The sequence below is a fragment of the Hypanus sabinus genome, chromosome 3, assembly GCF_030144855.1.
Source record: "Hypanus sabinus isolate sHypSab1 chromosome 3, sHypSab1.hap1, whole genome shotgun sequence".
NCBI classification, from domain to species: Eukaryota; Metazoa; Chordata; class Chondrichthyes; order Myliobatiformes; family Dasyatidae; genus Hypanus; species Hypanus sabinus.
In genome coordinates this window covers 145,154,857-145,179,404 of record NC_082708.1, presented here as the reverse complement: position 1 = coordinate 145,179,404, position 24,548 = coordinate 145,154,857, and the positions used below count along the sequence as shown (strand labels likewise).

At 40.6% G+C, this 24,548-nt stretch overlaps 1 protein-coding gene across 2 annotated transcripts in view; it reads left to right on the top strand.

The window, feature by feature from the left end:
- Positions 1-24,548, top strand: part of adamtsl7 (ADAMTS-like 7) — a 501,077-nt gene that overhangs the window by 64,910 nt on the left and 411,619 nt on the right. For both annotated transcript variants that reach the window (XM_059965295.1, XM_059965294.1), the window contains 2 exons: positions 862-934; positions 13,358-13,683. In XM_059965295.1, coding sequence (XP_059821278.1) covers positions 862-934; positions 13,358-13,683 — 399 coding nt within the window. The remainder of the gene's footprint in view (positions 1-861; positions 935-13,357; positions 13,684-24,548) is intronic.

The window sequence follows — 24,548 nt, the reverse complement described above, 5'->3', positions numbered from 1 at the left end:
GGGTAGCTGTGTAGCTTTGGTTGTGGCGAAGACTAGGACTCAGGCTGTAGTGTTGCCTGTTTGCAGCTGCCCAAGGAGGAGGCACAGGAATTAGTGCAGCCCACTGAAGTACTGGAGCCATGTGGCATGGCATATATGTTGGAGTCGGTTGCTGTCCAGTGTGCATTCGCTCAGCAGAAGACAAAATGTATTATGTTTAACTGTTGATTGCTTCAACATTCGTGGACTTAGGGACTTGGACCTTTTTTTTTGTGTGACAATTATACTCCTGTCTTGTGTGTGCTACGTGCTGTGTGTAACTGTTGGCATATGGTGTTTTGCACCTTGGCGCTGGAGTAATGTTGTTTTGTTTGGCTGTATACATATGTAGTTAAATAACAATTAAACTTGAACTTAAATTTGAAATTGCCTTGTTAATGAGATATGTCAGAGGAGAATGGCCAAACTGGTTCAAGCTGACAGAGGGGTGACAGTAACTCAAATAAATTTGTGTTACAACATTGTTGTGTAGAAGAGCATCACTGAATGCATGGCACTTCGAGCCTTGAAGTAGATGTGCTACAGCAGCAGAAAACCATGAACATACACCCAGTGGCCACTGAGTGTATGTAATAAGGTTTCCACCTCAGTCAATTCCTGCCAAGATGTTTGAGTGCTGGTTTGATCATCATGTGGCATATAAGTAGATCATTCAGCCCTCTGAGCCTCACTGAGAACCTAATTACACTCATCTTGCACTAATCCAGTCTTTCACTCCAGCTTGCTCCTTTATTCTCCTCTGCCATTTCTCTATTTCATATGTCTCTGTAACCAAACCGAGAACAATAAGCCTTGACGGTTGTTTTTTTTCTGCTCTTAAAGGTTGATTGTAACCGGAATCATTTTCAGCTTACAGAGGGATGCTGGTATTGTTACTGGAAATGCAAGCAGATTGGTGAGTCTCTTCTACCAACATTGATGTTGCTACTGTAATAACTCTTGCACTCCATCCTTCCTTTCAAAAACCAGCCAAGGTTGCTACACAAATGATGGACACGAAGGAGAACAGCATGAAGTAGCTAAGGAGAGGCCACCGGAGTAAACAAGGATGTGGATGAAAACTTGTAGACAAGAACTATAAGGTCCTAAAATATACGAAGAATCTATGGGTGTGATAATGGAGGGTTATGACAGACTTTGGGATTGATATTGGAACAAAAGAGATGACAAACTTGGCTAAAGTTAATCAATAGATAGGTTAGGGTAAATGTTGATGAGCTGATTTTAAATTCTACCCGTGTAATGATAATTATGTATGGTAATTGATAAAATCCAGTAATCATGCACTTATTGTCAAAAAAAAGTATTTAGTACAATAACGTCTTTCAGGTGCAGGAAATCTGCCATCGTCACCCAGCATGTCTAATGTGTGTCCAGCCCCAGCAATGTGCTTGATTGTAAACCATCTTGTGAACAGGCTTAGCAAGCCTCCTGTTTAGCAAGCAGTTGGAGATGGGAATAACTACTGGCCCTGCTGTTGATGCTCATATCCTGTTAATATAAGAAGGCCAAGGAGAGTTCAGTATTTGACAGTTATAATGGTGTTAGTAGATGCTATAATGGTGTTAGTAGATGCAAATAAGGATTGAGGGGATTCAATATAGGAACAAACATGGGTAGCAAAGTTCCATATAAAATCTGAAATAACATAGAGGAAAGGCAGATAGGGTCAATGTTCGATGCATATAGTTGTATGTTTTAGGCACAAAGATCTGCTGGATACAATTTAAATGGTTTTATCTGACAATATCGAGGAGTAAATCAATCTTTAAGTCATTTTATGTTGCTGGCTATTGACATGTTCTTGATTAAAACAGGCCAGAGATATTGATGCAGGATTGTAACTTAATACAATTTATAAATGTGATACCAGCACTACCTTTAAAGACCAAACTACGAGGAGCTGTGAGTTTCTTAAACTACAAGTAACTTGCTAGCAATGTTTAATCAGTTTTATATTCTTCGAAAGTGCAGGTCAAATGCAATGTTGGCATTTATTTCAAGGGGAATAGAAAATAAAAACAAAGAGATGATGCTGAGCCTTTATCAGACACTAGTCAGATTGCACTTACAGTATTGTCAATGGTTTTGGGCCTCGTGTCTCAGACAGGATATGTTACCATTGGAGAGGGTCCAGAGGAGGTTCACGAGGATGATTCCAGGAATGAAGGGGTTAACATAAGACTGTAAGACCTAGGAGCAGAATTAGGCCATTTGGCCCATTGAGTCTGCTCCATATGTGGAGCATTTGGCAGCTTTGGGCCTGTACTCACTGGAATTTAGAAGAATGGGGGGGAGGGATCTCATTGAAACCCACTAAATGTTGAAAGGACTAAATAGGGTGGATGTGGAGAGGATGTTTCCTCTGGTGGGGATACCCAGAAGGCACAGCCTCAAAATTGAGGGATAATCCTTTAGAACAGAAGTAACAAGGAATTTTTTTTTTAGCCAGAGAGTAGTAAATCTACGGAATACTCTGCCACAGAATGCGGTGGCGGCCAAGTCCATGGATACACTTAAGGTGGAAATTAATAGTTTCCTGATCAGTCAGGGTTTCAAATGGTATGGTGAGTAGGCAGGTGTATGGGGTGGAGTGGGATCCAGGATCAGCTATGATGGAATGGTGGTGAAGATGTGATGGGCTGAATGGCCTAATTCTGCTCCTCTGTCTTGTGGTCAAGTACACTTGATAACTAAGAAATCTCTTACCGCTGTTTAAAACAAGAACAAAAATTACTGATGTAAATATAATTAACTGACGTAGGAACGTGCACAGTTTAAACAGATCTCCAATAACGTTGCACAATATGAACTTTTGTGAGCTCTAGTGAGTTTTCAGCTGAGAGAGTTAACTTGAAAACAAAAAGATGCAGATATTGGAATCTGAGATGAAAGCAGTAGATGATGGAAATATTCATCAAGTCAGGCAGTACAGGTGGAATGTTAATGTATCAGGGCAACCTTACCTGTTGAGTATTTCCAACATTTCCTGTTTTTCTTCCAAAGCGACTTTATTTGGGGAATGCACTTTTTAAAAATATATTTGTGTGTGGATTTGAATGTAGATTAATGTGCTGTATACATACTCAGCCACATTACTCACATGACAGATACTCAACCCAGTTTAAAAATGATTGAAAAGGAAAGTTGGGGGTGGTGAAGAGAGGCAGTGGAGGATGGAGAATGAGGAAAGAGAGAAAAGAAATGGATGAATATGTAGGAAAGGCAGCCAAAAGGAGCAGAGGCAGATTTGCAGACGAGGTTGGTTGTTGGTGGGCAGAGGAAGCACAGAAGCTAGAGGAACTTCATGGGTCAGGTAACATCTGTGGGAAATGGATAATCGATGATTTGAATAGAGACCCTCCATCTAGAGGACGGGTGTAGCTGGATGTGAGGCTGAGGTGAAGAAAATTTGGTGCATGAAGAGTGAAACAGAAGGACCTGGCTCCAGCAGATTATGTGAATGTACAGAAATGTATCTTAAAGAAAAACAAATGGATGTTAAATGTTCAAATCCATAAAACAGCATATGGACCACTTAAAATCAATGCACCATGAAATATATATATAAACATGAGCTAAATCAACTGTATTTATGGGAAGAGGAATTAGCACAAATAACTTGAGGCATTAATTTCAAACTGCATCAGAAGACTAGAACAGCTGGAACCTGACTCTTGCAGAAAAGGCAAGAGCATCTTGGAACAAGGCTTGAATGGATGTGATTGTCTGAGTAGTAATGATGATCATCAGAAGAAATTACCATGAAACCTGTACTGAAAAGGAAGACTGGAGGGTGAATCACTAGGGATCGACAATGAAAGGCTAAGGAATTGGGCAACATTTCTCTGGTCTGAAAGAAATCATCTGGGCAAGATCAAATTAGTCATTGTAGCTAAAAAAAAAACTAAATTTCAAGTTGATCGTATTCTATCGCTTCACCATCCAACTCTACCTGGATATAAGACACCAAATTGCCCCATAATAAAAAGCATGGTAGAGCTAGGGGGAGAAAATTAAAACAAAAAGTGATGAGCACAGGCAGTTATATTTGTACATATGGTTGGGTGGACAGAAGAGTGGAAGGATGCATTTTGAGAAAATTAATAAGTATGTCACAGCTGGCGTCACCAACAAGGCCACTACTTAATGCCCGTCCCTAACTGTGGCTCAGTTGCATGATGGTGATATCTATTGACTCACCCTGAAGAAAGCCATAAATAAGTAAGTAACCTTATTTTCAGACAATGTTTGAATGAAGAGTTATATAGCACCTGTCTGATGTTTCTCTAAGATTAGTAACTGATCTGATCTGCTGAATGCAACCAGTATTTTCTGACTCATTTCTGGCTTCCAGCATTTGCAATTTTTATTGGTTTCCACAGATAACCTCAAATGAAATTATTTTCAGTGTTTTAATTGACGCATACAGACTAAATTGATCTTACACAAAATTTCAAAGCACATTTATTATCAAAGAGTGTATACGTTTTACACCTTTAAAACCTGTCTGCTTATAGTCAGCCGCAAAGCAAGAAACTTCAATAACTCAATTAAAAAGCAAAGGCCAAAAATAGGGGGAGGGAGAGAGGGAGGAAAAAATAAACAAAATAAATAAAAGACATCGTGCAAACAATAGAAGCAAGCCAACAGCACCCCAAACCAGACTTGAGTGCCTGATCTGCTCCTGGAGCAGCCAGTGCAGGCCCAAGCCAAGCCTCGGTCCCCGGTTTTCACTGCAGTGGGGCAGAAACCCAGCTCAGTTCACAGCCTCGGCACCACGGAGAAAGGAATGAGCATTCGCAGGACAGCGAGTGAAATCATCCTGACCCTTGCCTCTGTACCTGACACTCGGGTTTCCAGTCTATCTGTGCTGGTGTTTAAATTGTCCAAGCACTGAGTAGTGTCAAGTTCAGGGACCTGGACACTGGCACCCGAAACGCCTGGGCCGCCTTGCCCAAAGCCATTCTCAATCTCACCAAGTCATCTTGGTGCTTGGAGTAATCCAATTTTGCACCCAGGTTAGGGAGATGGGCATCGAAAACCTTCTGCATTGACTCCTCTCTGAACTGCTCATTCCATCTCCGATAGCTATACGAACTCCATCTGTGAACCCGATGACTCGCACAAGTCGCACCTGGCAGTGCCCAGCATGGCTCATCCCCTGAGCCAGTCCTACTCTGTCTGCCTCCGGCGATAGTTTGCCACAATCATGAAAGATGGCATAAGTAATGTTTTCGTTGATTCTCTTGCCTTGTGATTTACCAGTAAACTGTCACTCATCTTCAGTAGCACCATCTTAAACTGTAAGCCCATCATAAACTGGAAGGTTTCCCACATTTCTCTTAGTTAATTAGCTTCCCAACATTATAACTACCATACCCCAGTGACTTCTGAAGTTACTGACTCCATGTTGGAGGGAAGTATTGTATTTCCAAATGTAATAAACTCCATTGATATGATGTCCAGTGTGTGAACTTGTGAAGCTATGTAATAATCATTATTGTGATAGATAATCAAAGGAAGCTGATCAACATACAGAACATAAAACACTCCCTTCAGCTCATCATGTTCATGCCAACCATCAAATCCTGTCTATATTAATTCCATTTACCTGATAACAAAGGAGATCTGTGTTTGCATATTTACCCTTAATTAGCTCGTGGTAGTGATCAGGAACAAGAAAACTGGTTGAATTTCTCTGCCCTAACCCAATGGCACTGTGCAAGTTATATGCATACTTGGAATTGAAGCCCAGTGACTCATTGCTTTGCTTTGCTTTACTAAACCATCTGGGAATGTGAGACATTAAGATTCCATTCACACCACATGTGTGATATGAATTGTGCTTCTCTATCAGTAAGCTGGCAGTGTAGGTATGGAGTTTGGTTTTGATCTCTCTTCAGAGAGAGCTGGCTAATGTCCAGTCCCAGGAGAAAATAATCATGTATTACGGCACCATTTTGTGACGTGCTAGTTGGAATGGCAGGGGTTTCTTGCCAATCCTCACATTACAATGGGATTCAGGACTTTTAACCCACCAGGGCTGAATACCATCAATCTCATTCCTATTTTCCCTGAAATTTGTTGTTGATCACAGGTCCACCTACTCTTTCATTCTTTTGATATTTACATATATTAAAATGTAATTTACAGCCAGTGAACCCTTTGGCTCATCTGATGGACTGGCGGAGCAGTCTTGATGAGCTGAGTGGCTCCTCTGTCTTACGGTCTTTGAGATGTGGCTAGTGATTAAAGCACCCAGTGGAAACACTTGAGACAGAAGGGGCATTAGAACTCCACATAGATGGTGCATGAAGGTGGGATCAAAGCCAGATTCCGGGAACAGTGAGACAGCACTACTGGTTCCATAGATCAATCCTTGTTTGCCCTCATAATATTTACTTCTCTACCAGCTGGAGGTTTTGCTACAGGTCCAAAAGTGAAGATGCAGCTGGAATCTGGGTCCAGCTTCCACTCTCAGACAGGCTTAGCTGATTGTAAATCTATGGGAGAGCATCTCCTCCAGAACGTGGCCCTGGCCTGCTAGCATAATTTCAGGATAATTGATGGTTCCTGATGTAAATTTTGGCTAACTTGCAACTTAAGGGCTAGAAGAAACACACTCAGCAAAAATTCTGCAAGGTGGTGACTTCATGCTTAGAAATCCCTGGAAAGAGCAGTGTTAACTGTGTGGAATAGAAGTGTCCAGGAGCTGCAACTTTTGGAGGGAAGCCAAGTGCATCATGTAGATGCTGCTATATTAGATGTAAAATCAAGTTCCTTCCCTCTGCACTCGTGAAGTAACTGGAATAATGTACAGCTAAGTGAAATGGGGAATTAGGATAAGTGAGGGACTTTTGTCAGCCCAAAGGAACCTTCAGAATCTTTAGGTCACTGAAGAATAATAGCGACATCATTGATGTCCTGTAAAATTTTCATAAAAATCAGATTGAGGGTTGAGGTGTGGAGAAAAATATTCTTTGTAATTATACTCTGCAGTTCAATGAAAAAAGGGGTTTATCTGGAACAAATTGTGCTATTGATTTATTTTTGGAGAATATGAATATAGGAAAAGGAATGATTGTATGGGGTCCTTGGTGAGAATACTTGGAGTATTGGCACAGTTTTGGTCTCCTTTCTCAAGAAAGAATAATCTTGCCTCAGAGCAAGTTCAGTGAGAATTCATAGAGCTAGTTCCTGGGAGGGTGACTTTGCCATATGAGGAGAAATTGTTTAGATTAGGCCCATTGTGTTGTGAGGGGATCTCACTGAAATTTACAGAACTCTTACAGTACTGCATGCAAGGAGGATGCACAAGCTGGTTGAAGAATTGAGAGTCAGGGATCACCTTCTAAGAATTTAGATTGAGAAGTGAAAATTCTCTTTACACAGAGGGTTTTGAATCTTTGGAATTCTCTGCCCTGAGGAAAATTCTCTGCCCTGAGGAAGATGGAAACTTAGCCATTAAATTTAGTCAAAATAGAGATAGATTAATGAACATTAAATGAGTCAAGACATGTGGCAATAATGCAAAAAAGTGGTGCTGAGGCAGAAGGTCAGTCATGATCTAGATGAATGGCAGAGGAGACCTGAGGGTCTGCTCGCTCAGGGATGTCCTACTCCCTGCTTCTTCTTCTGATCACTGACATGTATATATTTCCAACTAACAAATGTAATCCAATAGTTTAACAATGCATTACATGAATAAATTCCTGTCCCCAGCATCACAGGACATTTTTGAGAGACTGGACATTTCCTCATTCAGAAAGTGGGTTTTTCTCTGAAACACATTTGCCAGTGTGAATCTGCAGTTCCAGTGACTGGGGTCTTCATGTTTCCTCTTGAATGGTATTGCCCGATGCAAATCCAGAGATACACAAATAGAACTTTGACTCATGCATAAAAAGTAACAGAAGGAATTTCCTTTTTTAATTTATTCACCCAGAGTGTGGGAATAGCTGGTAAACTCACTTCTGTACTGCCAATCTCTAATTCTTCTTGAATCAAGTGACTTGCTAGGCATTTCAGAGGGCATATAAAATTCAGCCACCATCAGGTTGCCTTGAGTCCAGAGCCACAGATGAACTTTCTGTGAAGAGTATCTGTAATCTACTTAGGTTATTTTTGATGTAACTAACGCTAACTTTGAGATTTCAGAATTATTTTAAATTCTCCAGTTGCTCTGGATTGTTAATCTTTGCACGATGTTACAAATCCCCTCTGTGATGACACAGTTAGTTTGGCAGATTGCTCTTTAATCACTGTGTAGAAGTTTGCAAATTATTATCTGGGGTATTGTTTTATGTTAGTAATGGTAAATTTGTTAAAGAGTTCCAAATCTGGAACAGTATGAGGACAGATAGCTAACTTTCCTGTTTGACTCCTTTCTTTTACTTTGTCATTTTCAGTCAAATATCTTGTGTTCTCCCTGATAGTTTCCTGCAGTTTATTTGGCCTTGAGGTGGAGCTGTTCTTAGATCCCAAACTGAATCTTTAAGTTAGAACTGCTGGAAGATCATCCTTTCAAAGAAAAGCCTATGCTAAAAATATTTGGAACACCACTGAGATTGGGGATTGATTTCTGTGTAGATAATTATCAGCCTCTGGGCGCCAAACTGACAGAATAAACCACAAATATGTAAATCCTGATGATCATTCATTGTTATTTAGCAGCAATACTAGCTTGGATCTTGCTGATCTGTGGCTGCTGAATGTTAGAATAGGTATCGGCTGCAGCTTGAAGCAATGAGATCAAAGTTAAAAGTACGTTTATTATCAAAGTACATACATGTCACCATATGCAATCCTGAGATTCATTTTCTTGTGGGCATACTCAATAAATCCATAATAGAATACTAACACCAATAGAACCAATGAAAGACCACACCAACTTGGGCGTTTTATCAGTGTGCAAAAGACAGGTGTGCAAATACAAAAAGAAAGAAGTAATAATAATACATAAGCAATAAATATCAGGCACATGAGATGAGTTTGTGAAAGTGAATCCATTGGTTGTGTGAACATTTCAATGATAGGGCAAATGAAGTTGAGTGAACCACTTTGGTTCAAGAGTGTGATAGTTGAGAGTTAATAACTGTTCCTGAATGTGGTGGTGTGAATCCCGAGGCTCCTCACCTTCTTTCTGATGGCAGAAGTGAGAAGAGAGCATGTCCTGGGTGGTGGGGATCCTTGATGATAGATGCTGCTTTCCTGTGAATGTTTTGAGTTTACCAGTGATAGACTGGAACAAATCTACTCCTATTTGCAGGATTTTCCATTCAATAGCATTGGTGTTTCCATACTGGGCTCAGATGCTGCCAGTCAATCTACTCTCCACCACATATCTATAGAAGTTCATCAGAGTTTTAGGTGTCATGCTGAATCTTCACAGACGCCTATGGAAGTAGAGGTGCTGTGATGCTTTCTTTGTTAATTGTACTTATGATGAAGCAATTTATCTTGCTGTAGTTTTACAAACCAGTGTTTACATTTTCTGATTTGTCAGAGGTTGACAAGCATTTTTTTATTTCCAGCACTTCCAGCAAATTACCAGCACCTTCTATTTCCATTTCACATCTCCATCGTCTATAGTGTTTTCCTTTTGCGATTTCGGGTGTTGGTTCTGTTTCTTTCTTGTACAGCTCCACAAGAACAGTATCATGTTTCTGAACTCATCACTTTCTGATGAAAAGTTATCAATTTGACATGTTCATTCTGCCAATGATGCTAATGTATAACATAATGTAAAGCACTTTATTTCATCACTCATTTAATCTCTCATCTTTCCGAAGACATTCCCCCACCCACCCCCCCCCCCCCCCCCAACCCTGTTCTTTCTCCTTCAGCATCTTAAGATATACACACGATTAACCTTAGCCAGGACTGGCAAAGAGTCAATGACGGACTTAAAAATGTATGTTTCTCACCATAGAAGCCTGCATGCCTTCTGCAAATTCCTAGTATATCTGTCTGTACAGTAAAAGCTCAGTTATCCAGCATGTTTTAGTACCCAGCCCATCAGCGTCGGCATCAAGATCATGCTGGTGAGGTATCCAGGTCAAAGATAATGGAAGGCAGGCAAACACTGCGACAGCCCATGGTTGATGGACAGGGCTGTAGGAGCCCCTAGATCAACACTTGCATTGGGCTGTGGGTGCTCCATGAGTTAGTATTGGAGGAGTGCTGGCCATGTCCCCCAGCTGATACTTGGACAGTCCCTGGGTTGACATAGGATAGTACTGTGGGGTTAACAGAGAGGGAGGGAGAGAGAGACAGACCGACCTCATTTAACATTGAAGATGGCCTAAGGTATGTTCAGTACCTGACATTAAGGAGAGAGCTCCCTGGCTGTCTTTGGGATAATCAGCAATGTTGAGAAATGCATCTCCTGTATGCCTGATTTCCAGTATCTGTAATATATTGCTTTCTGTTCACTTCCTTAAAAAAAACAGGTCTGTGGTCCAGTTGAAGTCTTTAACATAATTTTGCTGTAGTCACTCCAAACATTAATGGGCAGATTTAAAACTGAAAATGAGGTCACCTAATGTATTTTGTAGATATGTTTCCACATCCTTCATACTTGCTTAGCTAATTTGTGGAAGTGCAAGCTGCAGTCATATAGGGAAATGACCAGCGGAATGGTGTTGACAAGGGAACTAACATTATTTGAGTAAACTGATGGAATTGCAGGTGATCTGACATACAAAGAGATAGGGTGGTAAAGAAGAGTTGTATCACACTTGCTGTTATTGGTTGGGGCAGAATCCGAATCAGGTTCGTTATCATTAAATGTGAAATTTAATGACAGTGCATGACATAAATTACTGTAAGTTAGAAAAATAAATAAATTGTGCAAAAGATGAATAATGAGGCAACATTGATGGTTTAAGGATCATTCAGAAATCTGAGGGTGGAGAGGAAGAAGCTGTTCTTAAGCCATTGAGACATTGAGTATAATAATCAGGATATCATGTTGCAGCTATAAGGAAACAGGAGATTATACAGTAACACGTACAAAGTGCTGGAGGAGGAACTCAGCAAGTCAGGCAGGATCTCTGGAGATGAAAACAGTTGATGTTTTTACAGATGCAGGAAACCGTGGAGCAACACACAAAATGCTGGTGAACTCAGCAAGTCAGGCAACGTCAGTGGAGGGGACATGGACAGTCAATGGTTCGGGTTGAGATCCTTCTTCAGGACAGGAAATAAAGAGGGGGATGGTCAATATAAATGGGTTGGGGGAAGAGATGGAGCAAGAGTTGGCAGTTGATGGGTAAATCCAAGTGAGAAAGGGAAAAGATTTGGTATATCCCTTATCTCACCTGGATTCACTTATCTCTTGCCAGCTCTCACTCTGCCCCAGCCCTTTTATAACTAGCTATCTCCCCCCTTTCTTTACAGTCCTGAAGAAGGGTCTCAATCCAAAATGTTGACTGTCCATTTTGTGTGTTATACCTGTATTGAACTTTGGTTAGGCCACACTTAGTGTATTGTGTGCAGTTTTGGTCACCCCATTACAGAAAAAATGTGCACGTTTTGGTAAAGGTAAAGAAGAAATTTATCAGGATCTGCCTGGATTAGAGGGTATGAGCTATATGGAGGAATTGGACAAACTTGAGTTCTCTTTCTTAGAGAGTCGGAGGCCGAGTGAAACCTTAATAGTAGTTTATAAAATTATAGAAGACCTAGATGGGGTAGACAATCAGAATCTTTCTCTCAGGGTAGAAATGTCATATACTAGAGGACACGCATAGAACTTAAGAGAAGGAAAAAATTACAGGCATTGTATAGGGCAAGTTTTTTCACATAGAAAGTGAAATGGGCTGTCAGGGGTCATGATGGAACTAGATAAAGTTGTGGTGTCTAAAAGCTTTTAGATAGATACATGAACATGAATGGAATGGGCAGATATGGATCATGAGCAGCAAGAAGTTTAATTTAGCATAGTGTTCATTACAGACACCACAAGCCAAATCATGTGCTGTACTGTTCTGTGTTTATATGTGAAATACTGCAAAGCTGGAAATCTGAAATAAAAATGGTAAATGCTGAAAATACTTTGCAGATCAGGCTGAAAGCTGGGAGAGAGAAGCATATTTTTGGTTCAAAGAGATTCAGTTGGTTGGCTTGGGCAACTTGGCTAAAATGCCAGCATTCTCCAGACAAGTCTTTTGAAACTCTCTCTCCTGTCACTGATTATATTTAGCCAGAAAAAATATACTAAACAATCATTTTATTTTGTAGAAAATTGATTTAATCATGGGATAATGCTGTTAGTTGTCACTGACATGAGGGGATAAAACCTTTATAAAGAATAAAGTTTTATAAATAGAGCTGTAGCATGCAAAAGAAAAAAATGTCTACTGCAATTTTCATTAGATAACTTTAATGAAGTAAAGTATCCCAGGGCATGTTCTGGAAGTGTTATCAGTCAAATTTTTACACTAAACCTCATAAGGAGCTATAAGATTGGCGACCAGATGTTGATCAAAGTGTAGGTTGTCATAACAGCTGAGCGAGAGAGCGATTGACTGGTTTGAGGAGGGAATTCCAGAGCTTAGGGTGTAGACAATTGAAGGCAGTGTTGCCAAGGGAAATTGGCTAAAACAAGAAGGTATGTGAAGTTCTTGAAAAGTTGCAGGAGGCTGGAAAATGATATTTAGGAGTAATGACACAGAGGAATTTGAAGAGGAGGAAATTGAAAATGGAAGCAATCCTCAATTAAGATCGAAAGAGGATCTGGGGTTTGGGATGAATAAGACTTAAGGCTGAGTTAACCCTGTATACAGTATCAGTTAAAATGACCCTTCAGTTTTCTCCAGTTCTGACCATTTTAATTCTGCAGAGAATTCACAGCCATTAAGAAGTGGCAGCAAAAGTTTGTTCAAATAATGTCAGGGAAAAGAAGCTTTGGATTATGAGGAGAGACCAAAGAAGCTTAAACTATCTTCTTATTATATTTTGAGAAAATCTGCAAAATAATCAAATACCTAACAACATTACTGTTTTAATGAAATAATGCATGGTCTTAAACCAGGATATTACAGTTTCTTTATGCAAGAGGGTGTATGGGTATTCTCCTGGATCCAGAAAGGGAATACTTTTTTTAAAAAAATTAAAATTTGGAATAGGAAATATAGTGGTAAGAGTGTGAATGTTGGGGCTGTATGATGTCACACTACAATAGCTGCGTGTACTTGAAAGGTGTAATTATCTTCTCAATCACAGGAGTCTGCCACAAAATCAAGTTTACAATCATAAAAGTGAAAAACCACATCAAGGATGCTTACGGATACTTTCTTATTTGCTGTGAAAGGTATCGAACCGGATGAAACGACAGATTGCTGACACCTTTGCAGAAGACCAGCCTCATGGTTTGTGGGGCAGCTGGGGTCCTTGGACTGCATGCACCAGGACCTGTGATGGTGGAGTAATGCAACAGACCAGACCCTGCCTTCCTCAGACAAACCGTAGAAGCCAGTCTACATTCCAGTTTGCAAGAGGAGATCAGCCCCTAGTGGTATATCGCGTTCCTCACGGGCAAGTGCTGTCTGCCATTCGTCATTCTGTACCTCTTCATCGGAGTTCAGCCAGCAGGCTACCTGGAAGCAACATCAACCAAATCTATCAGAGCTCTAACAGGTAAATCCATTCCTTATTTCAGGCCAAACAAAACTGAGCTCACTCTCATATGGTGAAAGACTGGATTTATACCAGTTCCATAACCATAGAAATGTTTTGCCAAGGCCCAAGTCCAATAACTTTTGTAGACCTGTCTTTCTTCAAAAAGATATTTGATCTTATGCAGGCTACTAGCGTTATACAGTAAATGGCAGTGCCCTGAGGACATTGGTGTTTATAAGCATCTAGGGTGCATCCATAGCTCCCTGAAGTTGGCAGCACAAGTGTTAGGTTGGTAAAGGTGGTGTTGTGGTGAACTACATATACCTGTCTGGACACGCGCCCCCGCTGACTGCTCCTATGGCTCCTCCCACAGACCGTGGCTCCTCCCACAGACCCCGGTATAAAGGCGATTGGAGCCACAGACCCTTCCTCAGTCTCCAGGATGTTGTGTGATGGTCACTTGCTGCATGTGCTTTCTTCCAGCCAATAAAAGCCTACCTTAACTCACGTCTCAGAGTTATTGATGGTGCAACAGGTGTACAACATACTTAATTGGGATATTGAGTACAGAAGGTGGGAAGTCACGTTGCAGCTGTATAAGATTTTGGTTCAGCCACACTTGGTATTACATTTGTGTGTAGTTCTAGTAAGCACAATAGAGAAAGGATGTGGAGGATATCGACAGGATTTACTAGGATGTTGCTGATTGTAAGGAGAGGTTGGTTGGGTTTCCTCGGAACATGAGAGCTGGGGGAAGGGGCGAGGTGAAGAGGTATATATAAATTAATAAGAGTTATACAGTAGTTAGTCAGACTCTTTTTCCAAGGTTGAAAATGTCAAATATTAGAGGTTTGATTTAAGGTGAGAGAGAGAAAGCTTAAAGGAGATTTGCAAAGCAAATCATTGAGTGTTGAACTTTGAGTATGGTAGGAGCCTGGAATGTGCTGTCAGGAGAGACAGGTACAAAAGAAAAGCTTGAGGCATTTTAGATGGGCACATAAATAGGTGAGGAAAGGAGGGGTATAGACACTGTGCAGGCAGATAGGAATTGTTTAGATTGATAACATAATTGGTGCAGACATGGTGGGCTGAAAGGCTTGTTCTTGTGCTGAACTGCTCTAAGTTACTGCAAGCCCAGCACTTGTTGCACATTCCCTTCTCCTTGAAGGTGCTGGCAAGGCAGCTTGTTGAACTGCTGCATTGTCTGTGTGTAAGTATTCCCACTGTGGTGTAAGGCAAGTGGTTCTAGAATTTAAATCAGCCTCAAAGAAGCAATTTTAAATATTTACGTGACAAGATACCATGCAGCTGGAAAAGAACCAGTGATGTTACTGTGTACCAGCTGCCCTTATCATCATTGGTGGTAGAGTTTACGAGATGGGTGTTCAAAGGGGCTTGGTAAATTGCTTCTGTGCATCTTGTCAGCGGTGCATAACAACACTTTGGTCTGTCAGTCATGGAGGGAGTGAATGTTTAGAGTGGCAGATGAGGTTCTAATTGAATGGCTGTTGTCAGGCTTCATAAAAGTTGGAGTTATATGCGTCCAGGCAATCTGTGTATTCCATCTGCTTTTTATAAATGGAAAAGCTTTGGGAGACAGAGAGGTCATTTGTTCAGAATAGAACATGTAGCCTGTGGTCTGCTCCTTTTGCTGTAGGTTTTGAATGACTACTTTGGTTTCTAGTCATGGTGGCTTCTGCATTTTGATGTTTGGGATATTAGGTACTAATAGTGCCTTTAAATGTCAAAGCTGAGTTGTTGTATTCTCTTGTTGGAGATGGTCATTGCATGACACCTGTGATATAGGTTAATTAGTAGCAAAGAATTTCCATGCCTGAATGTCATCTCATCCTCACCACATGTAGTCATCATGTAGACTTGCCTAGAGTTTCAAACTGAACTGAATACTGCTCAATTATCAATGAACATTCACACTTCCCACACCAAGACAATGAGGAATTCAATATTGAGCTAGCTGAAGATGACCAGACAAGGATGCGATCCTGATAATGCCCTGAAGCTGAGATAATTCACTAGGGACTGGCAACTCCAGCCAAAGGGTTTGTTTCATATTGACATCAATTTTCTTGAGGCTCTATGAGTATAGTAGGAGAAGTGAGTTTTTACTTGACTGCATCTGAAAAATGATCTAGTTGTTAGACAGAGAATTAATTCCAGATAATGTCTGGTTTGGTAGTAGGCTTCCTGAACCCATTTAACATCCAATCTAGATTGTCCACAGCTGAGTGCCTGTCAAAACATCAACTGGGAGATGACTTCTTTTACTGAGATATTACTTACAAGGCATTGTATCTTATGATATCAGGAAAGAAATTTTTCCTTGGCTCAGGTCAGGTAATATTCATAAATGGTTTCTTCTGATTAACTGACACTGGCAAGGGTTAAGAACCCTGCAATCTTCCCCTAATCCCAGATCATGGATAAATCCCTCAGCTCTTTTGAAACCAGTATTCTTAAAGGTGAAAGAGCAATGTTCTATTTTCCTTCATAGTTATATCTGGTATTTGTAGGAGGAAAAGAATTGTCAATATTTAGGGTCGAAATCCTGAAACTCTGAGTACTGATGCAGGGTTTTTAACTCAAGCCCATAATGATTCCTCTCTTCCTACAGATGCTGCTTAACCCACTGCGTTCTTCCAGCAGATTGGGCGCCATCGGAACGTAGCAGTTAACACGACACTGTTATAGCTCAGGGCGTCGGAGTTCAGAGTTCAATTCCAGTGTCATCTGTAAGGAGTCTCTGTGGTTCCTTCCTGTGGAATGTGTGGGCTTTCCCCATTTTTCTGAGGTGTCCGGTTTCCTTCCGTAATATAAAGATGTACTGGGTAGATTAATTGATCATAGTAAATTGTCCCATGATTAGGTTGAGGTTAAGTCAGGGTGCTGGGGTAGCATTGCTCAAAGGCCCTAAAGGATCTAGTCTGCATTTTATTACTAAATGAATAAATAAATAATTGTTGCTCCACATCCCAACGTTAGTCTTTTGTGTCTCCATATCTAGCAAATGCTTGAATGGGTTGCCTTTGTATCATGTGTTCTTCCGAATCTCAGTAGCTAGAATTGTGTGTAGAATTTGTAAGTGTCACTACTTGTGGGTTTTCAAAAACCAAAGTGGAGTTTTCAGTTTTCACTTTAATCTTTCACTGAAAACACTACACTGGTTCATGCACTACATACTTCATGCGTGGCCAAGTGGTTAAGTGATCTGAAGGTCGCTAGTTCGAGCCTTGGCTGAGGCTGCGTGTGTGTCCTTGAGCAAGGCACTTAACTACACATTGCTCTGCGATGATACCGGTGCCAAGCTGTATGGGTCCTAATAGCCTTCTCTTGGACAACATCGGTGGCATGGAGAAGGGAGACTTGCAGCTTGGGCAACTGCCGGTCTTCCATTTAAAAAAAAACCTTACCCAGGCTAGTGCCCTGGAAACTTTCCAAGGCACAAGTCCATGGTCTGTCGAGACTAATGGAGGCCTACGCTCATATAATAAAGAACATTTTCTGGAGTAATGCTTCATGATTGATGCAGGATGAGAAAAGGACAAGCCCCTGACACAGATTTTATGACAGTAAAAATAGACTTAACATTCTGCATAACCTGTTTAATGTGCAACCTAGAGTCGGGCTCACCCTTAGATTTTACAGCATCTTCCTCTAATTCCCTTGAGGAGTTTGCCCCTGTTATTTCATGGGAATGCTTATCTGGATGTTTATCCATCCCTCCTATTGTTGCGAATAATACTAGAAATGCTCAAATTGTCAGTCAGCGTCCTGTGGAGAGAAAAAAACAGAGTTAACGTTTCAGGTGAAGAACTTTCATTGAAGTAGGACATATAATAAAATAAGTTATAAGTTTTATAGTAAGTTGGAGAGCTAGAGATGGAACACACTTCTATGTGTTTGTTCTGACCCAGAGCAGCTTGTAGATGTTGCCTTTAGCTGTATGTAGGAGTACCGTAGAGTTTGAGTACTGTACTGTTTTGACCATAACATATAGGAACAGAATTAGGACAATTGGCCTGTCAAATTATGGCTCATTTATTATCCCGCTCAACTCTATTCTCCTGTCATTTCTCCATAATCTTTGATACCCATACTAATAAAGGACATATCATTGCCTGCATTAAAGATGCCCATGACTTGGACTCCCCACTATAGGAAACATCCTTTCCACATCTATTTTATCGAGACTTTTCAATATTTGATAGGTTTCAATGAAATCCCCCCCCATTCTTCTAAATTCCAGTAAGTACAAGCCCAGAGTTATCAAACTCCTCGTATGATAACCCTTTCATTTCTAGGATTTATTCTTGTGAACCAACTCTGAGCCCTCTCCAATGCCAGCACATCTTTAGATAACAGGCCAAAGCATCTCACAATACTCCAAGTGCAGACTGACCAATACCAAGAAACCCTCAGCATGATGTCCATGACTTCAGATTCTAATCCTCTTGAAATTAATGCTAACATTGCATTTGCTTTCCTTGTCCTTGCCTTTAGGGATTCCTGCACAAGGATTCCCAAGACTTTCTGCAGCTCAGATTTCTGAATATTTTTCCCATTTAGAAAATGGTCTCTGCCTTTTTTCCTTCTACTAAAGTGCATGACAATAGGGAAGTGTTTGATCATGCCATATTTTATGCCCTCTCTTTTATTTTTGTGCTGATTTTGACTTCCCTTGTCAGCCACTGTAACCTCTTCTTTGGAATGTATCTATCCTGTGCTTTCTGAATTGCTCCTAGAATCTCCATCTATTATTGTTCTGCCATCATTTTCTTGTAACATAGCTCATTGTAATTTGTACCGCACTCCTTGGCCTGCATATAACTCACATCATAGTCCTTTTATCCTTGCGGTTTCTTAACGCTACCCACAGAGAATCTATATCTTCCGATCCTATGTCATCACTTTCTAAGGAGCCAACTTTTAACCAACAGAGCCACCTCACCGCCTCTGCCTACCAGTCTGATTTTGTGATACGATGTGTAACCTTGGATGTTAAACTTTCAACTGTGATTTTCTTTCAGCTGCAGCTCAGTGATGCCCACATCATACCTGCCGATCTCTAACTGTGCTACAAGATCATCAACCTTATTCAGTATACTGCGTGCAATCAAATATAACACCTTCAGTCCTTCATCACCCTTTTCAATTTTGCCCAGTGTTACCAGAAGTTAAATTTTTATCCCTTTCTAAACTTTTTGCCTTTTTATTTATTCTGGAGACTTTCATAACCTTTCCTGCCTTCTCCTTCCCTCTTAGTTTATCTCAGTTTCCAAACTGTTGAACCTACCATTTATTTAAAGCCACACTTCAAACCATCCCAATGACTACAATTTTGCCTTGCCATCTGTTTACTCTTCCACAGCCTCTCTACACACTAAATCTACCTGCCCCATCATCTGTCCTATCACTTCGTTTCCCATCCCCTGCCAAATTAGTATAAAACCTCCCAAACAACTCCAGCAAACCTGACCGGGAGGATATTGTTCCCCCTCAAGTTCAGGTGTAATCTGCCCATTTGTATAGGTCATGCCTTCCCCAGAAGAGATCCCAATTACCCAGAAACCTGAAACACTGAACCCTGCACCAATTTGTCAGCTACACATATATCTGCCAAAACATCCTATTGCTGTGTGGCACAGGCAACAATCCAGAAAAACCCACCCTTGACATCCTGCTTTTCTGCTTTCTACCTAATTCCCGATTTTCTCTCCTCAGGTCTTTATCCCTTTTCCTATCACTATCATTTGTACCAATATGTACCATGACTTTTGGCTGTTCAGCTCCCCCTGTAGAAGGCTGTGACCTAAAAAGAGATGGCACTGACCCTGCACCTGGGAGGCGACATATCATCTGGGTGTCTCTTTCACATCCACAGAATCTCCTATCTGCTACAGGAATCCCCTATCACTACTGTACTCTCCTTCTTCCCCCTTCCCATCTGAGTCACCGAGCCAGAGTCAGTGCCAGAGACCTGGTCACTGTGGCTCATCCCTGGTAGGTCCACCCCCCAATGGTATCCAAAGTGATATACTTATTATTGAGGGAAATGGCCATGGATGCTGTGGACTGTTGGCCTTTCCCTCCACTGACAGTCATCCAGCTACCTACCTCCTGCAGTTTTGGGGTGACTACCTCATTGTAGCTCCTATCTATCACCTCCTTGTTCTCCCATATGAACCAATGATCAGCCAGCTGCAGCTTTAGTTCCCTGACATGGATTGTAAGGATCTGCAGCTGGATGCACTTACTGCAAATGTAGTTGTCTAGGAGACAGGAGGTCTCCCAGAGTTCCCACATCTCACACGAAGAGCAGACCACTGACCCTGGATCCATTCTCACTGCACTAGCTATGTACTAATAGATAGAGAAAGAAACTTAGGAGAAACATAACTAGACCCTTTGCTTCTTGAGCTAAAGCCTGAAACTAACCACTCTTGACGCTAGCCCACTCACACTATGGCCATTCCCACAATGACTCTCCATTTAAACTTTTATCGCCCTTTGCCAAGTTCCTAATAGATCATTACGATTGAAGCTCGCTGAAAAATTCCAAAAGGTCTTGAGCTTTTTTTTAAATAAACAAGTGACTCTCTATGATGATTTGGAGTCCACCATTTGGCCCAGTGAGGAAGGCAAACTCGTTGTTAATATTACTACAAAATCCATGGCAATATACTGTGGAAATGTTGGTTGCAGTGACATTGATCTGGTTGGTGACTTCGATAAAATTCAGCTTGCAGGAGGGAGTGGGCCAGTATACATAAATACACTTCCAGCTGTGATCAGCTGTAAGTAGCAAGCTTACCTTGGTAGTTTCCCATTAGATATGGCAAGAAGAAAAAGATTGCACACAATTATAATCAAAAGGTGTTGTCAAGAAGGAAGAAATGTTCATTTTAATTTCCTTATTTACTCCCCCATGATGATATGACCAGTCCTGAACCAATGTATAGGGAGGTTCTTCGCATTGTAACACCACCAATTATCATTACCTTAATCAATGAGCATGTGACTCCAGATCTGTAAAACAGATAATTTATAATTTTCTTTTGTTTGCAACCCAGCTATTCACAATTCTCCAGTGTAACACAATGATCCTTGTGTAAGTAAAGTTGAAAATGAGAAAGCCACCCAGTGCCACCTTCCCTGAATCTCCGAATCCCAACTTTGGATTCCATTTAAGCAATATCTGTGTGAAGAAACCCACCTTTCCCTCACCTAACACCTCCCCAGCATCGACCACAAGTCCCAAAACAATCATCCAATCTTGACAAACAAACTTTCAGTTTGGTCCTGTAACAGTTGCTTCACTGTGCAAACATAAACTCTTAACACCTCCCCTGGCCCCTACCCATCACAGACTTAGTGACTTGATGAATATAAATAGCTGACTAGCATTGATGCCAACCGCTGAGCAGGGACTGCAGAGCTGCTGGCTCATTCTGCATTGAAGATGTATTGAAAATTGGCCCCATGTAGAACTGGACTTGTGTATTCATGCACAGTGCATGAATTTCTCCTGGTTCAGAGAGATGTAGTAGGTTAGCTCAGGAATGACAGAAAGGTAAGTGTTTTAATGTTATATTTTATTTACATTTGTACACTATCAGCTAGATCTTTAGCCTTCTTCCTCCCAAAATTTGTTACAGAAAGTTTGTTTTTCCTGGGTGGGTCCATTTTTATAACTAACTGATTACAAGGTTTAAAAAAAAGACACAGTCGTGAACTTTCAGTAACTGCACATCAGGGTACTTTTCCACTGGGAAGCTTCTAAAGGATCTGACCTGGAGTCCTTTCAGGCCACAGGCCTCAAGGTACTCTTAGTGCATCTACTTCCCGTAGGTGCATAAGTTTGATCCAGTCCCTGTGATGTATGACCACCTTACTGACTCGAAAGATCTACACATAGGCAGACTAAAGTTAATTATTGTGACCTTGTGAATTATGGGTCAGATCTGGGGAATTTTTAAGCAGGTTCAAAGCCTCTGCCAACAAATTTTTAATGTCCAATCCCTGAGGACTATGCAATAAAGTTTCCTACATAGGACAAAACACCTACATTCCTACTTTGGTGTATTGTAGACAGACCAGTTACATCTGCCCACCATGTAAACTAATCCTTGTTCCACACTCCCAATGGAGCCTGCCATTTGTTGGATGGCAAATGATCCATATTGAACCACATGAATAGTGGGCAGGGTAGACATGCTCAAATGATGCACTGCTTGTGTGTAGAAACTTGTCTACCAGTCTACGAGCTTGCATTACCAGTTCAACGACCCATTGATCTATCATCATCATCATCATCAGGTGCCATGTCCAGTTTGAGATTTAACTCCCATGGCCCCCACACTCCTGTTTTGGGTCAAGTGGATCAATTTATTGGTATTCATTTCCAGTTCTCTGGTTGCTGTCTCCATCATCATTTGTCTTTGCCTTCCTCTTGCTTTCTATCCTTCAATCTTTCCCGTAATTACCGTGCATTCTAACTCCTCTTTCCTAATCACATCCCCAATGAAGTTACGTTGCCTTTTCATGATCTCATACATTATCTCTCTTTTTGTGCTTGCTCTGTTCATGACATCCTCATTAGATATTCGTTTCATCCATGATGTTCTTTGCATCCTCCTCAAAAACCACAACTCTGCTGCTTCAATTTGTTTTTTCATGTTACTAGATGTTGTCCATATAGATGTTGTCCATTCTGAGCCATATAACATAACTGGATAAATGTAACATTTCAGTACTCTGAGGCGGGTTGTCATGCCTAGTTTAGTGTTGGTCAGTATACTCTTCATTCCCGTAAAGGTGTCTTTTGCCATCCCTATTCGTGTTTTGACGTCCATGTCGCAACTGCCATCTGATGTCACCCAGCTTCCTAAGAGGCAAAATTTGTGTACTTGGTTTATGTCTTCCCCGTTTATTCTCAGCCTGCAGATATGATTCTCCTTCTTTTTGGATATCACCATACATTCTGTCTTTTTGCAATTGATAGACCCATTTTTGCACTTTCTTCAACAACTTTATCAATTCAGCTTTGTAATTCTTCCTCTGTACTTGCAATTAACATAGTGTAATCCGCATATCTGAAATTATTGATGTTTTCACCGCCAATTTTGATTTCCAAGATGTCTCTTATTTTTTGTAATATTGTTTCTTGGTATACATTAAACAAATCAGGGGAGAAAACACACCCTTGTCTAACACCTCTCGTGATTTTCGTAAACTGACTCACTTCTCCACATATTCTTACAGCAGCAGCTTGTTCCCAGTACAGATTTCTGATTAGGCGAAGGTCTTTTGAATCTATATCTAGAGTTTCCTGTAATATTTCAAATAATTTATTGTGCTTCATTTTATCAAATATAGATCAGATTGATCTATACTGGGAATGATATATCAGCATGATGTGTTCCTTGTTTCCTGAATCATTTATGAAATTTGGGGCATGACCTGCTCATCCAATTTCTTACACTGTAATTGGATTGAGTTGTGTAAACTATAAGTCATCTCCCACCCACTTTGCCCGGGTGTGAAACAAGTGAATCGTGATGGGAAGAGCCTAGTCTAAATTCCTAACGAGTAGGTCTTCAACAGGAAATGAACAAAAAATTTTGAAAACACAAAACTTGCTTTTCTTGCATGGTTTATTCATAAATTCTTGATCTCTCAATCTACCTAGTCTCATTTTATTTTGCTGCGCACACTTTCTCTGTAGTTCTATCACTATATTCTGCATCCCATTTTCTTTCTACCTTGATGTACTTATGTATGGCATGATCTGTCTGGATGGCACACAAACTAAATTTTTCTACTGTATCTTGGTACAAGTGACAATAATAAGCTTGTAACAAAACCAATAATTTATTGAAACAAATGTAATTAATTTCCAAGAACCGTTCTCCATCACTAACAACTCTTTGGGATGGGTATCTGAATTTCACAAAGAATTTTTATTGTATTTTTGTTAATTGGCACTTAACATCAACCTTTAACCATTGCATATCAACCTGCTTTACAAAGGTGTGCTCATAATTTCCATTCCTCTCGCTACAGTAAAATAATGTAGCTTAATTCCATCTACTTCGTCTCTGCTCTTTTCCTGTTATATTTTCAGTAACAGTTCTTGTTTAATGAAAGTTCCGTTTTTCTTCATGAGTCATCAGATTCATGAGCATCAATTGAATGATATCTGTCATTCAAAGTTTATCTCCTGGTCCCATATCCGAATGTATGCATGTTGATGCAAAGTGACTTTGGTGTTTTGATAGTCCTTCTCACTACCTGCAATTAAATCTAATGGCATACATTCCAGAGTGTTGAGTTACAATGTACCGAGTCCACAGGGTATAATGTTGTGGCTGTATGGTAAGTAAGACTATTGATGGGTATTATTGAATTTTCTTTCCTTTGCTTGTTTTATAACCCTATTGCCATTCACTTGTGAGAATGATTGACAGAGTGTTAGTTAATTGAAATGTGCAGTAATAAAATGTAGTTATTTCTATATTGTAATGGCTTAGAAATTGAGTGGAAGAGGTAAAGGGGTGTTACAGAGGCTATGGGCAACTGACCAATGAGCATTTTGTTTGCTATGGCTGGGGAATCCAGTCGCACACAAGGCCAAAGGCAATGTGTACCAGTGAATAGGCCTTGCCTTATCCCTTTCTATTGCTCATATCATCCAGAGGGTAATGAATTGAGCTAAGAAGGAGGCTCAGATATAGATATATTCTGGACAGAAATGCAGATTTTCAGATGCAGTACTAAGGTAATCAAAGGATAAGGATGCAGCAGAAGAAAGTAGCGCTGAGACAAAACCATAAACTTATTAATTGGGTAAGCAGACCTCATGGCCT